Below are 12,667 nucleotides of genomic sequence, written 5' to 3' on the forward strand. Positions count from 1 at the left end.
TGGCGACATGGACACTGGGACTCATGCACCCTCAGCAAGTTTGTGATGACACTGAGCTATGTGATTCAGTTGATACGCTGGAGGGAAGGGATGTGATTCAGAGGGACCTTGACACGCTTGTGAGGTGGGCTGATGCCAACCTCATGAAGTTCAACCAAGCCAAGTGGGGCAATCCCAGGCACAGCTACAGGTTGGGCAGAGATTCAGAGCAGCCCTGCGGAGAAGGACTTGGAGGTGTTGGTCGATGAGAAACTGAACATGAGTGGGTTCAGTGTGTGCTTGAGACCGGAACCCCCCCTGTGTGCTGGGCTGCAGCAGAAGGAGCGTGAGCAGTAGGTCAAGGGAGGGGATTCTCCCCCTCTGCTGCTTTCTGGGAAGACCCCCCCCTGCAGTCCTGATCCAGCTCTGGGGCAAGAACACAAGAGGGACATGGAGCTGTTGGAGTGAGTCTAGAGGAGGCCACGGAGATGCTGGAGCAGCTCTGCTCTGGAGACAGGGAGAGAGCTGGGCTGGTTCAGCTTGGGGAAGAGGAGGCTTCAGGAAGACCTGATATCATTCTTCCAGTACCTAAAGGGGACCTACAGGAAAACTGAAGAGGAACTTTATGCTTTTGTAGCCTCAGTATAGTTGAAGACATACCCAATTCTGCAGCATAAAAGTTGCCAGAATGTGAAGTCCTGGGCACAACATAAAACATGAGGTTGTATTAAATTACATTTAGGATTCATTTTAAAAAATGTTTTTACAGATGGTGACCACCTCTTCCATTTGCTGCCATAGAATACTACTATTTAAAGCTCTTAATGTTATACAGACTTAATTTAATGCTAGCTGGCTGTAGGAGAGGCAGAGCTGTGGGATCTGAGAGTTGTAGAATGGCAGTGAACTTTGCAGGTTGCAGGTTGGAACCTGTGAGCTGCTGTTTGACTACTTTTTGGAGTTGTTCTTTTCAGATACTTCCTTTGGAACTGTCTGAAACTGAAGGGCAGAGAAAATGCAGTAAACTCCCCAAAAGGGCTGTAGTAAAATATGTATCCACACATTCAGAAATGCAGGATTTTCATCCCTTAAATTTACTTGATTCCACTGCAGGAGAGGTCAGCTTAGAAACTTTCCTCTTGCTTCTTGTCAGTTCAGGATGACTGAGTCACAGCACTCTCATAAAACTTGAGCCAACATAAATTCTCCAGTTGTCTCCAGTTGCTTACTCAGCTTTGATTATTCAGACTTCATTTCACAACACAGCACTTGCATGTTCCACCTGGGTATGGAGTTTTTTGCGTGAGGCTGGAGGGTAACTTCCAAATGCCATTGCATAAAACTAGTGCTTCCTTCTGGTGCCGTTCAATGGTGACATCCCCTCGGTAGCTGTGTTTATGAAGACAGGATTGGTCTGTGTCAGTCAGTACAGCTTGTCCTTCCTGCAGGCTGCATGCCCAGCATCCGCAGTCCCTTGCAGTATCAGAAGCATTCTTGGCTTTTGACAGATTTTGAATCCCTTTCAGCAGTCTTCATGTAGTTTCATTTCAGTCTTGCACCATCTTCTCCATCCATTTGTACCTGGAGCTTCTCCAGGCCTAGGGCATAGTTTCAAACTGCTCTGAAAAACTGTGCCCCTCTAGAACCACAGCATCATGTTCATGTGGATCAAGAGACAGTCCCTTTCTTAGCTGCTTTGTCTCTTGTTCTTATTTCTTTAAAGACAGCCTTTCCAGATGTTCTCAGTCTGGCTGGGAGGGATTGATCTTTGACCGCTTACCCTGACAAAATGATACTTGATATGGGGAAATAACTGTCTTGGAGTTCCATCTGAAGAAATCATTTAACCCAAGTACATTCTTCTTGAATACTTATGCTATGACAGGAGAGAAATCATGTGCTGTGCTTTTTCCAAAGTTTGATCTCGAATGGTGACTCTTCTCCCTTATTTTTAGCTCTTGTTAGCTATTCTGATGTTAGGTTATCCCACTGCTGGGAATATCTCAAGTGGGTAACCCAATACATTCATTAAAATTCATTCCTCTGCTGGCTTTTGAGTGACATCCCTTTCAGAAATATGCTCAGTTGAGCTGAATGCAGCTGGAAGGAAGGATCTCTTTGACCCCAAGAGTGTTTTTTGGGAGACAGGGCAGACTCCTTCATAAATCTCTGACCTTGTGCACACAGTGTGCAGTGCAGCAGGGATGTCTTCAGGCCTGCCATGCCCCCTGTGAAAGCTTAGGGGCATTCCTGCCCACCCCCAGTTCTACAGCACCCCAAAACAATCAAAACTGGCTGGGATATCCCTCCCCAAACTAAAGCATCTTAAACCACGATTCCTGTAGGCAGTGGTTACCTTCTTATTCCCTTTGCAAAAAGGGGATCTCGGAAGCATAATAGTTTTGTTTCCAAGATAATGACTATCTTCTGAAAGGTTCCGTTTAGTATCTTTCCCCTCCTCCCCTCAACACTGAAAGTAAAGAAAGAAAGACTCATCTGTCAGCAGAAGGAAGCAGCAATAATTGTCTGAGCAGCCCTGGGACACAGGGAGGACAGGAGCTGCCAATCTGCCTTGTGTTGTCTTCACCAGGAATGTTTTTTCCATATGCTGTAATCTTAGAGTATGAGATGCATCAAGCTGACTTGTGAAAACTAAAGGAAAGGAGTTGCGGGGTGTCTGCTTTGGGTTTTTTGGTTCCTACTGGGCTGAGTGATTGTTCCTTGCACCAAAACTTGGCTTTTCGTGTTCATTTAGGGGAAATAAAATCATCTTCCTATAGTTTTCTGGGTTGGGGGGGAAAGGAGGAGAAAAGATATTAAAAGACAAACTCAATAGTATCAGGAATCCTATCCATGTGTAACTTTTTGGTCTCTGACAGCTTTACTGAGCCAGATGCTAAGTATAAACTTGCAATTATAATATATGGCTCATGCTCAAATGTCAAGGTACTATTTTGGGCTCAGTTTCTGAAATAAAGCAAATTCAGTCACAGTGGTTAATGGGGAGAGAGGAACTGTCTCTTCCAGGAGAATAAGCAGTAGGAGAACGCCTTTCATTTTATTGGATGTGGTCATGTGCTGTGGACCTGTCTCAGCAGGTCCTCTCCTCATCCCTAAGGGAAGACTCCTGGCATTTTAATTCCCTGATGTCCCCCCCACATCACAACTTGGCTGTTCCTGTGCTTCAATTCATCACTTCCAGTGCTTGCAGGCAGGCAGTGTAAAAACGCTGATGAGCAATTATAGTCATGTCAGCAGTGACAATGGGTTTCTTCCTCTTCCTGATGTATAGCTGCTCTCGTGTTTGTGAATAGAAGAAATCTCTATATTTAGTTGGCTTTCATTTGGTTTGACAAGAGTGTTTTGAAAGAAAGTGTATATAAAATGGGTAAGTTTCTTTTCTACCACAGTCCTCTTGACATATTGCTTCAAAAGTTGACCCGTGTTTACTGCTTGAGATGTCTACACTGTGAATTTTGTCAATAACTGTTTGGCACACCTCTCCCAGCTTTCTGAAGAGGTGCAGACATGTTTGTGGAAGTATTAATGATGCCATCTGCTGAGCCATGCACACCAGACTTCCTGGAGCACAAGTCCTCATAAACTTGTTCTGTTTTCCCAGGGAAGATCACTGTACCACCATGTAACAATGGCTTTCTAGAGGTTTCTGATTTAAATAACCACCTTCTCCCCTCTCTGGTTCAGGCATTACCAAGTGGAGCTTCTGACCCCTTGGTATCCCTGTGCTTTTAACTGATTTTTACATTTGGGCTAATATTAAGCAGTAATGATGGTTTGTCAGAAACAGCCTTTATTCCACTGGGGCTCATTGAGGCCATTGCAGTTGCCCCTTCCTCCAGTGTTGCTCAGTGGTGTGGGTATGGTCATAAATAACTTGGTGCAGTTTTGCACAGTGAAACCAGGTGTGGACAGCAGCTGTCTCTGCTGCTGGGGTGTAACTAAGGTGCCTTTTGGAGCTGAATATCCTCCTCCTATTAAAACTTACTTGGAAGAACATAAAATGAAGATCTTTATTTGTAATCAAATTCAGGGTTTATTCTAGATTCATAGGTCTCTGCTTCTTGTTTGGTAAGGATGCCATTACTGGGACGTGGTAGCTTTTCTCCAGTTGCTCGATGCACATACCATTACCCTTCCCTTATGAACCTGTCCCTTGAATAAAAACTTATCTGGGGAGCTTCATCCATTTACAGATTAAAGTCAAAGGAAAACGTTCAAGAAAATACTTGGGAAACCTTTTCTGTTCATGTTTTGTCCTAAGAGAAGCAGAGCAGCATCCGTCTCCTCAGCCAGAGAAGCAGAGCAGCATCCGTCTCCTCAGCCAGTGTATTCTCTAGTTAACTGTAGTAGATGTTTCTTTATTTTTACTCAAGGGATGATTATGACAGTTGGGAAGGAAGAGCAAAACTAGTTGAGCTGTTGGCTTCATTTGCACAAAAATTCTTGCACAGAAATACCTGAAGGGAAGGAGCAAAGAATAGGGATCCAGGCTCTCTGCTTTGGCATCCTGTGACAGGACAAGAGGCAATTGGCACAAGTTAAACCATGTGAAATTCAACCTGAACACAAGTAGATGACACTGTTGGACCACTGTCCAACAGTGGAACCCGTTTCCCAGCGAGGCTGTGAAATCTCTGTCCTTGGATATACTCAAAAGCCACCTAGGCATGGTCTTGGGCAACCAGCTCTCGCCATTGCTACTTGTACCAGGGAGGTTGGACCAGAAGACCTCCAGAGGTCCCTTCCAACCTCAGCAGTTCTGTGATGCTGTGAAACCTCTCTCCAAGGAACATCAGCTCCATAGTATTTTCAGAGTATAACAAGAGCAGCTGTTTCATGGAGTAATTCTGCCCATAATGTGCAAATTTATGCTTCTCCTTTGCATTTCAAACGGAAAGAGCAGTCACATACAGACAGGGTTTTCTTTCAGAAGACAGTTTTGCCCAATTTTGCAATAGCTTAAATGATTGCTGTTACTCATCAAGGTTACTTGAATGTATTCCTAATATACTGAAAACTCCTTGTGAATAAGTGAGGTGCAGTTTCAAAACCACGCAGCTGACAACGTTGGTGCATTGAAGAAAGGTCCACTACAAGATCCCTTCCAGATGTGTCAAGTACTGGTACAGTTTTATAGCTTGTCACTTGATTCATCCCATGTTTTTCTTTTGGATTGTGATTTGAATTAGTCACAGACTTCCATTCTTCTTCCTATCTCTTTTCATTTACTCTGTGTTTTCTGTGTGGTTTTGGGTTGGGTCTTTTTGGGAAGATGGGGTTTGGGTTTTTTGGCTTTTTGTTTAGGAGTTCTTTTTTGTTGGTGGTTGAGGGATTTTGGGGTTCATTTTTGCTCTAAACTGCTTTCAGTACAAACTGGAAGCACAATCTGACTTTACAGTGCACAGAGATTAAAGTAAATACACTGAGTGGCTGATGTAAGTCGCTTTTCCTTTTGTAGTTACTTTGTCTGTCAAAGGCTGCTATGGATCTGAAAGGGCAGGTGGTCTCTTCTTTCAGCTAGCATGAACCCGCTTCAGTACCTGTTTTTCTAAGCATTCATGAGACCTTCAGCACTGATGCTTAGAAGCCTGTGCTTAAGAGTTGCTCCCTTTCATCATAGAATCGTAGAATAGTTGGGGTTGGAAAGGACCTTAAGATCACCTGGTTCCAACCCCCCTGCCATGGGCAGGGACAATCATGTGGAGTTACAGCTGTGTCTTTAGTGAAATAGTGTATGAAGAGACATTGCCCTTGCCTATCTCAGTTCTCTCTAATGCTACAGGCAGGCTTTAAATGCAGATATTCTCACCATGTAGGCTTCTGTTCTGAGCAGCCTTGGCAACTGAGCCAGTTTGCTGAATTTTGGCTATATTTAAAGAAAAACCCCAACTACTCTTTACCTCTTCTCAGGAAGGCTATTAAAGGAGTTTTGGAGGAGGAGGAAGAGGGTAAAGAAGGTAACCATGCTTTTTACAAAGTCCTGTTTATACTAGGGAACCCTGCAAACACCCCCTTTTCTACCACCTGAGGAAAGCAGCATTTCAGACATGCACAGAAAACTCTCCTGTCAGCTCTGAAGTTAACCCTTTTAGAGAGAATAGGTAGGACTTAAATCCCGGTTAACAATGGGGAAGGTAGGAGTTACGTGATCATTCATTTCATACTTGTCAGTTAAATCTCTTACCCGAGAAGCAAGTGCCCGAACAAGCTGCAGGGTTTATTTCCTCTGCTGCTACTGTTTAATCAAAAGATTGCTTTGTGCGTAGGTGTTTTAGTTTGTGTTGTACAGCTCGTGTTGTAAATAATAGATGCCAAGTTCCTTTCATAATACCTGATGATAGTTCCTCTGTTGCACAAATTAATTAACCAGCAATTAACTTGCTCTTTTCCCCCTTTACCTGAGTCTTTAGAGTGCATTTGTGTAATCTCCACTATTCTAACAGAATGAAAGTGTTTGGTACCAAGATATGTAATCAAATGCTTCTCTATCAAGCACTGAGGTAGAGTGCTAACGTCATGTTGTAGATCATTCCTTTCCTACTGGTGACAGTGCAGTCTCATGAGATGAGGTGGTAACATTATGCTAATCTCTATGGCAAGGGATTTGTCACGGGGTGAGAGTAGCGTGGCTACAGGGTTCCAATAGGAAGATGAACCTGAGCTCAGCTTAGAGGAGTGGCTCCTCTGCCTGCAGCCTTCTTCACTTCTCTGTGCAGAACAAAAGGATACCCAGTAACTGGGTGCAAGCAGAAAACAACTGGATTCCTTGAACAGGCTTTGCAGTTTTTATATATAGGTAGAAGGCGATGGCTCTCTTATGCTTAGTGCTAACTGAACAGAAAGCACTAATGCCATATGTCTGGCTTATTCCTTGAGGGGATTTCTGAAATCCTTTCAAAATCTATCCACCCCAAGAAAGAGGTGTGTGATTGTGTTACTTCTCCTACAACTACTCATTTGCATGTAAAAATAACATTGTACAGATTCTGGGAATGGGGAATACAAAGTTATAGACTAGGGCTGGTATGCATTTTAGGTGCTTCCAGGTTAGGTTTAAACTAAGTTTATCTTCCATGTGGAAATACTTTGATGGGGAACTACAACCAAAACCACACGATTTGGGGTGGGGGAGAACCTGTCTGACTCCCCTCAGCAGTAAGTGGCTGATCTTTTAAGCTCGTCAGAGGGTCATGACTTGTAAAGTGCAGGCTGTGCTACTGGTCTGATCCTTCATAAGCCATATGCAGCGAGCTGCAGTCCCAGGATGTGTTTGGCAGTACTGTTTTACAGCAGCCTAATTAGAGTGAGCTCTCTTCCCCATTGAAATACCCTAAGTTTGAGAAAGGTGCTTGAATTTTGTGAAAGACTCTGGAAGATAATTAAACTTCTGGCACTTAGCTTGGAGTATGAATTGAACTGCAAGCAAGAGACTACTGAAGCTGGAGCAAGGGCTGCAAAGATGATTAAGGGCATCAAACATCTGTCATAGGAGAGGTTGCAGGAGCTGGCACTGAAGCAGAGAAGGCTTGGGGGTCTTATCAATGTGTATAAAACAGCTGGTGGAGGGAATGGAGAAGAAACAGCCAGGCTCTTCTCAGTGTTGCCTGCTGACTGGGCAAGGGGCAGTGGCACGAAGTAAAACAAGTGAAAATTCATTTGAATGCTATAAAACACTCTTTTTCCTGTGAGGGATGTCAAAGACTGGAGCAGGTTGCCCAGAGAGGTTGTAAAGTCTCCTTCTATGGAGATGCTACAAACCTAGTGGGAAATGGTCTTAGGCAGCTGATTCCAGCTGACTCTGCTTGAGCCAGGGGGTTGGATCAGAAGCCCCCAGGACAGGGAGGTTCCTTCCAACTTAAACAGTTCTGCAAAAGTTTGTTTTGTTCTAAACACTGTGTTAATTTACTAGTTACACAGGTTGACTTCAGTTATCTCAGTGTATGATGGGTTATACTGAGCTCTTCATTACCATATGTCTATGAAGCATATCTAAATGATTTGCCTTTTTTTCTCTCTCCTGTCTAGGTTCTGGGAACGCCTACAAGGGAGCAAATTAGAGAAATGAATCCGAACTATACTGAATTCAAATTCCCTCAGATTAAGGCACATCCATGGACTAAGGTGAGTCGATATGAACTGACTAATAAAGACATGTGGGCTCTAAGTAAAAATTGAAGGAGTTCAGTGGCTTGGTGACTGGCTTTCAGTCTAAACTGAGCACTCTGACACTCTGGGGACCCGGTAACTTTTGATGTTGAAAAGGAGAAGAAGCTATTGAAGCAGTACACTGTTGGTCTGGGGTTTTTTGAGGTTGCCTACAGGTGTTGATGGGGTTTAAGTAATGTGTCTATAGCAGATTGCAGTATATTTAAATCCTGTCATGCTATAAACTGATATTCACAAAAGTCACCTATGAATGTTCCAGTGATAATGTGTGACACTTTCCTAATGCTGGTACATAATGTGACATGGGCTGACAGTCACTTTCTTAACTGCTTCTGTCATAGGTATTATTATATTTGTACTCCTGTAGGGGTGCTGTTGAGGGGGTTGGTTTTGCTTTCTTAAGGCTAACTAGCTTTCACAAGGAGACACTGTTGCAGTATATGCACACAATATTATAACCTCCATGATCAAAAATAAGCTGCTAGTACTGAAATAAATACATTGCCACACAATTGAGCCATCTTCCATGTATCAAGGAATGAGTAATATTTGACTTGGGACACTGAAACAATTAATGGTTTAATTAGCCTCTTGGCTGTGGAATAAGTTAAATATAGAGGTTTAAGCAATTAAACCCTGGGTAGTTAACATTCTCTCTTTGCTGCTTGAGAAATGTCTGATAGAGTTGCAGTATATTCTCATCATATATTAAAGACTCAGGTTTTTCTCTGCTAAGAAAGCAGTGTGTGTATGTGGAATGCTTGCATTCCTAGCTGAGCACACGTTCAGGTCAGGCTCTTTTGGACCAAATGCTCTGTGGCAGTAGAAGCTCTGGATAAACTAATTAGAGCTAATTGATGTGATAGCGGGCATGTACTTGATAGGTACATGCCAGGCCAAGTACTGCTAGTCACTGTTATTGTGGCAGATCCTCCAATGAGTTACATGCCACTTCAGTTTTCCTTTTACCCACTGATCTCATTTGCATTTCCATATCAGAGTTTCCTTGTTTAAATGATTTATAATAGTATAAGAGGTCAGTAAATCCAGCAAGCCTTTTTAATACCATATCTTAACAAGGAAAAACATTAGGGCAAATTAAATCCCTGGGAGTGGTCTCTGCAGTTTTGAATTACATCAGCATTAGAGTCATGAGAATAAGTCCAAAAGACTTAAAGTACTGAATATTAGGGGCACATCTGAATTCCTGCAGTGAAGGTGTTTGGATCAGGAATGGGTTAAATTTGTATGCAATGGGGTAGGAGTGCAGAGATGACCTGTAGGACACAGAGTTAAGCAAGCATCTAAGCTAGCTATGCAACTCATCTTCTGCCTGAATCATCTTTTAAGAATCTCTATGCACTTGATGGTCACTTAAACCACAACAGAGATCATCTGGCAAATAGAAACTTTAAGAAAAAAATGAGACTTCCTTCTGGAGTCTTTCTTCTTTCATATGAATGTTTTTTTGGTCATTTTAAAGGATCACAAGTGAAACTAAGTCAGTTATAAAGAATTGAGAGGAGCTTGCCACAAGATTAAATCTGCATTCTTGATTAGGGCAGAATCGGTTTTGGGGAGCTGTGCTTGCAACATAGCTTTCAATTCTTGAGTCATTCTGCACACAACTCTTTTCTGGCATTGGCTGGGTGTTGAATAGCATTTAAACCAGCTTATTACAACTGCATTACATGATACTTCATTTATGAGGTCTGTACTTTTCTAATTCTACCAATGCTAAATTAGCAAAATGGATTATCCAGCATGGTGTCAGTAATGGTACTCATCCTCTGTGTATTACTTCTAAAGATCCTTTCCTTTCAACACTTGGAGCATGATGAGCTCTGAAGGATTTAATTGATAGTGTTACAGAGAATTGGTCTTCCTTACCCAACTGTATTGGCATAACATGTGATGGCACATCAGTGGGCATGTGCATCCTTTTGTAGCTTCCATAGAGCATTGGAGAGGAAGCACTGCTGACCCAGCTGTCTAATGAGCAGAAAAGGAATGACTGAGGAAGTGAAAGTTCATGTTTCTTTAGTTATAACTATGCATGTAACTAGAGTGCTACAGGTAGTTGCCAGTAAGGACTTGAACTTCAGGTTTCAACCTCAAAAGCACAAGCCTTTACCATCTGGTGGTCTGATCTGCTGCATTTGCTGTTACGTGCTAGGTCAAGCAGAATGGCGGCTGGTGCTGTAGGAGAATGAAATAGGTTCTGGCTTTTTTAAAGAGCTGGGCAAATTGTTTGAACTGAATAAGGATGAGTTGGTGTCCCTTCAGTTGTCCTTAGGAATATTGTCTCTCGGATACATTCAGTTTCAGGCCTAAATTGGAATTTTGAGCCGTTTTGTGGAAATCTGAAATCTGCCTTCATAGATGTATCTTAGAAATGGGTTGGTATCATTCGAATACAGTATTGATATTCAAAGTGATGTAGTAGTATGAAGACAGAGATTTTTAATTAACTATGGTCCTTCATAGATTAGGAGAGCAGTCAAGCTAGCACTCAGTATCTTTCCATGCTGCAGCAATAATGCAAGTTCACAGTGCAAGCTGTTCTTGGACTGGTTTTTCAGTCTGTTGACAATTTGAAATTGAAATTCTTTTGCAACTTAAGAGCTGGAATCTCTCAATATAAAACATAACAGAGGCCTCTCTGTCTTCTGTCCAATACAGTTCTGTGTTGCTCAAGCACATGCATGTTTTTGTACCAGTTCTGTGCATGATGCAGATGATGATGGGAGTTCACTGTGTCCCTGGCTAACAAAAGAAAAGAGAATCTGAACTTTCCAGGAATCTTCTAAATAGTTCTTCCAAAATGGGACTTCTCTCTTCTAGCACCCCACACCCCAGCCCCAAAGGAGGAATTTGGGATATTTTGGTTCTTCCCAGAATACCAGAGTGGTTAATTTAATAATGTAGCTGTTCTTTTCATCCCAACCTTCCTTTGTTTTCACTTAGTATAGAATATTTTGTATTCATGGAGGTACATCCTACTGCTTGTCTGCCATGGTCAGCGAGTAAGTAGCATAAAGTTAGAAGCAAGGGCTTGTCTTATAAGGGCTGGAACTATCTTTTGACTGGTGCAGTGCTGTGTTTGGCCTCTAGTCTGAGAGCAATGCCGATAACACCCATGTTTTTAGTTGCTGCTCAATAATGTTTAGTCTGACCAAGGACTTCATGAGTCTCATGCTCTGCCAGGGAGGAAGGGAAGCTGGGAGAAAGCAGAGCCCAGGACACCTGACCCAAACTAGCCAAAGGGGTATTCCATACCACAGCATGTCATGCCCACTATATAAACTGGGGGCAGTTACCTGGAAGGCCCAGATCGCTGCCCTGGTCAGGCTGGGTATCGGTCGGCGGGTGCTGAGCAATTGTATTGTGCATCACTTGGGTTTATTGACAGGTTTTTTTTCCTTTTCTTTTAGTTTTATATTCTATCCCTTTGTTATTTCCTGTATCATTATTATCAGTAGTATTTTATTTTATTTATTGGACTGTTCTTATCTCAACCCATGGGGTTTACGTTCTTTTGAGTCTCCTCCCCATCCTGCCCAGAGCAGGGTGTGAGTGGAATGGCTTCATGGTTCTGTGTTACTGGCTGGGGTTAAACCACAGTATCACTGAATAAACGTTACTGTCCTTTCTGGAGGCTTTGCTGCTGCTGTTTTTACTAGGTCAGAACTTTCTTTCTGTGTCTTTCAGCTGCCTCAGTTCCTTGAGCCTTCTTTCTTCTTGGAAGTGCATTCTGATCTCTGCTCCTAATCTTTATAGTTGTTTCTCTTCTGACTAAGCTTCATCTATATTTTATAAACGTGTGACTGGAAAACCAAGAAGAAGATCTGAGATCAAGTGCAAGGTTGTACATCGCAGGGCTGTCAAAGTTCAGCTTTGGAGATAGCTTTTTCTGAGGCCTTTTCCAGCCCTTTTGGAGTGGGGCAGAGACAGTAGGGTGGCTGACAAAAGGTCTAAATGCATGCTTCATAAGCTTGTGTTAGATAGGCGTTGCTTACCATGGCCCCAGTACAGCTGGCCTTTATCCTAGCATTACTCAGATGCTACCTTCAGATCTCAAATCCTTGGGGCTTTGAAAAACAAAGACAGCGCTGTGATTACTTCCAGAAACATGAAAAAATGTCCATGTATGCCGGCCCGCCTTTCTGCTTGCATCCAGCTAGTGAAGGATCTCATTTGAGTAACATCATAGCAAATGCAATATAATTATGTAGTTTAGGTCTCTTCTGCATGGGGGAGATGACTCATGTGGATTTATTTTCTTTTCCCCACCCAAGATACTTCCATGTTTGTTAATGACATTGAGTTATCTACTGAGCTGCAAGCATAGCCATGGTTGGTGATGGCAGAACAGCACAACAGATTATATCAGCAAAGGTTGTTTTCTTTAGTCAAATCATAACCCCTGCTTTGTCTCTGTTGTGGAGACATGGAAGGAGTTTTCACTGCAGGCAGCTCTTTAAAATGGACAGTGCATCTC

At 42.7% G+C, this 12,667-nt stretch overlaps 1 protein-coding gene across 2 annotated transcripts in view; it reads left to right on the plus strand.

The window, feature by feature from the left end:
- Positions 1–12,667, plus strand: part of GSK3B (glycogen synthase kinase 3 beta) — a 141,911-nt gene that overhangs the window by 108,004 nt on the left and 21,240 nt on the right. For both annotated transcript variants that reach the window (XM_005143029.3, XM_005143028.4), the window contains exon 8: positions 8,026–8,121. In XM_005143029.3, coding sequence (XP_005143086.1) covers positions 8,026–8,121 — 96 coding nt within the window. The remainder of the gene's footprint in view (positions 1–8,025; positions 8,122–12,667) is intronic.

Source organism: Melopsittacus undulatus, chromosome 2, assembly GCF_012275295.1.
Source record: "Melopsittacus undulatus isolate bMelUnd1 chromosome 2, bMelUnd1.mat.Z, whole genome shotgun sequence".
In the NCBI taxonomy this organism is placed as follows: Eukaryota; Metazoa; Chordata; class Aves; order Psittaciformes; family Psittaculidae; genus Melopsittacus; species Melopsittacus undulatus.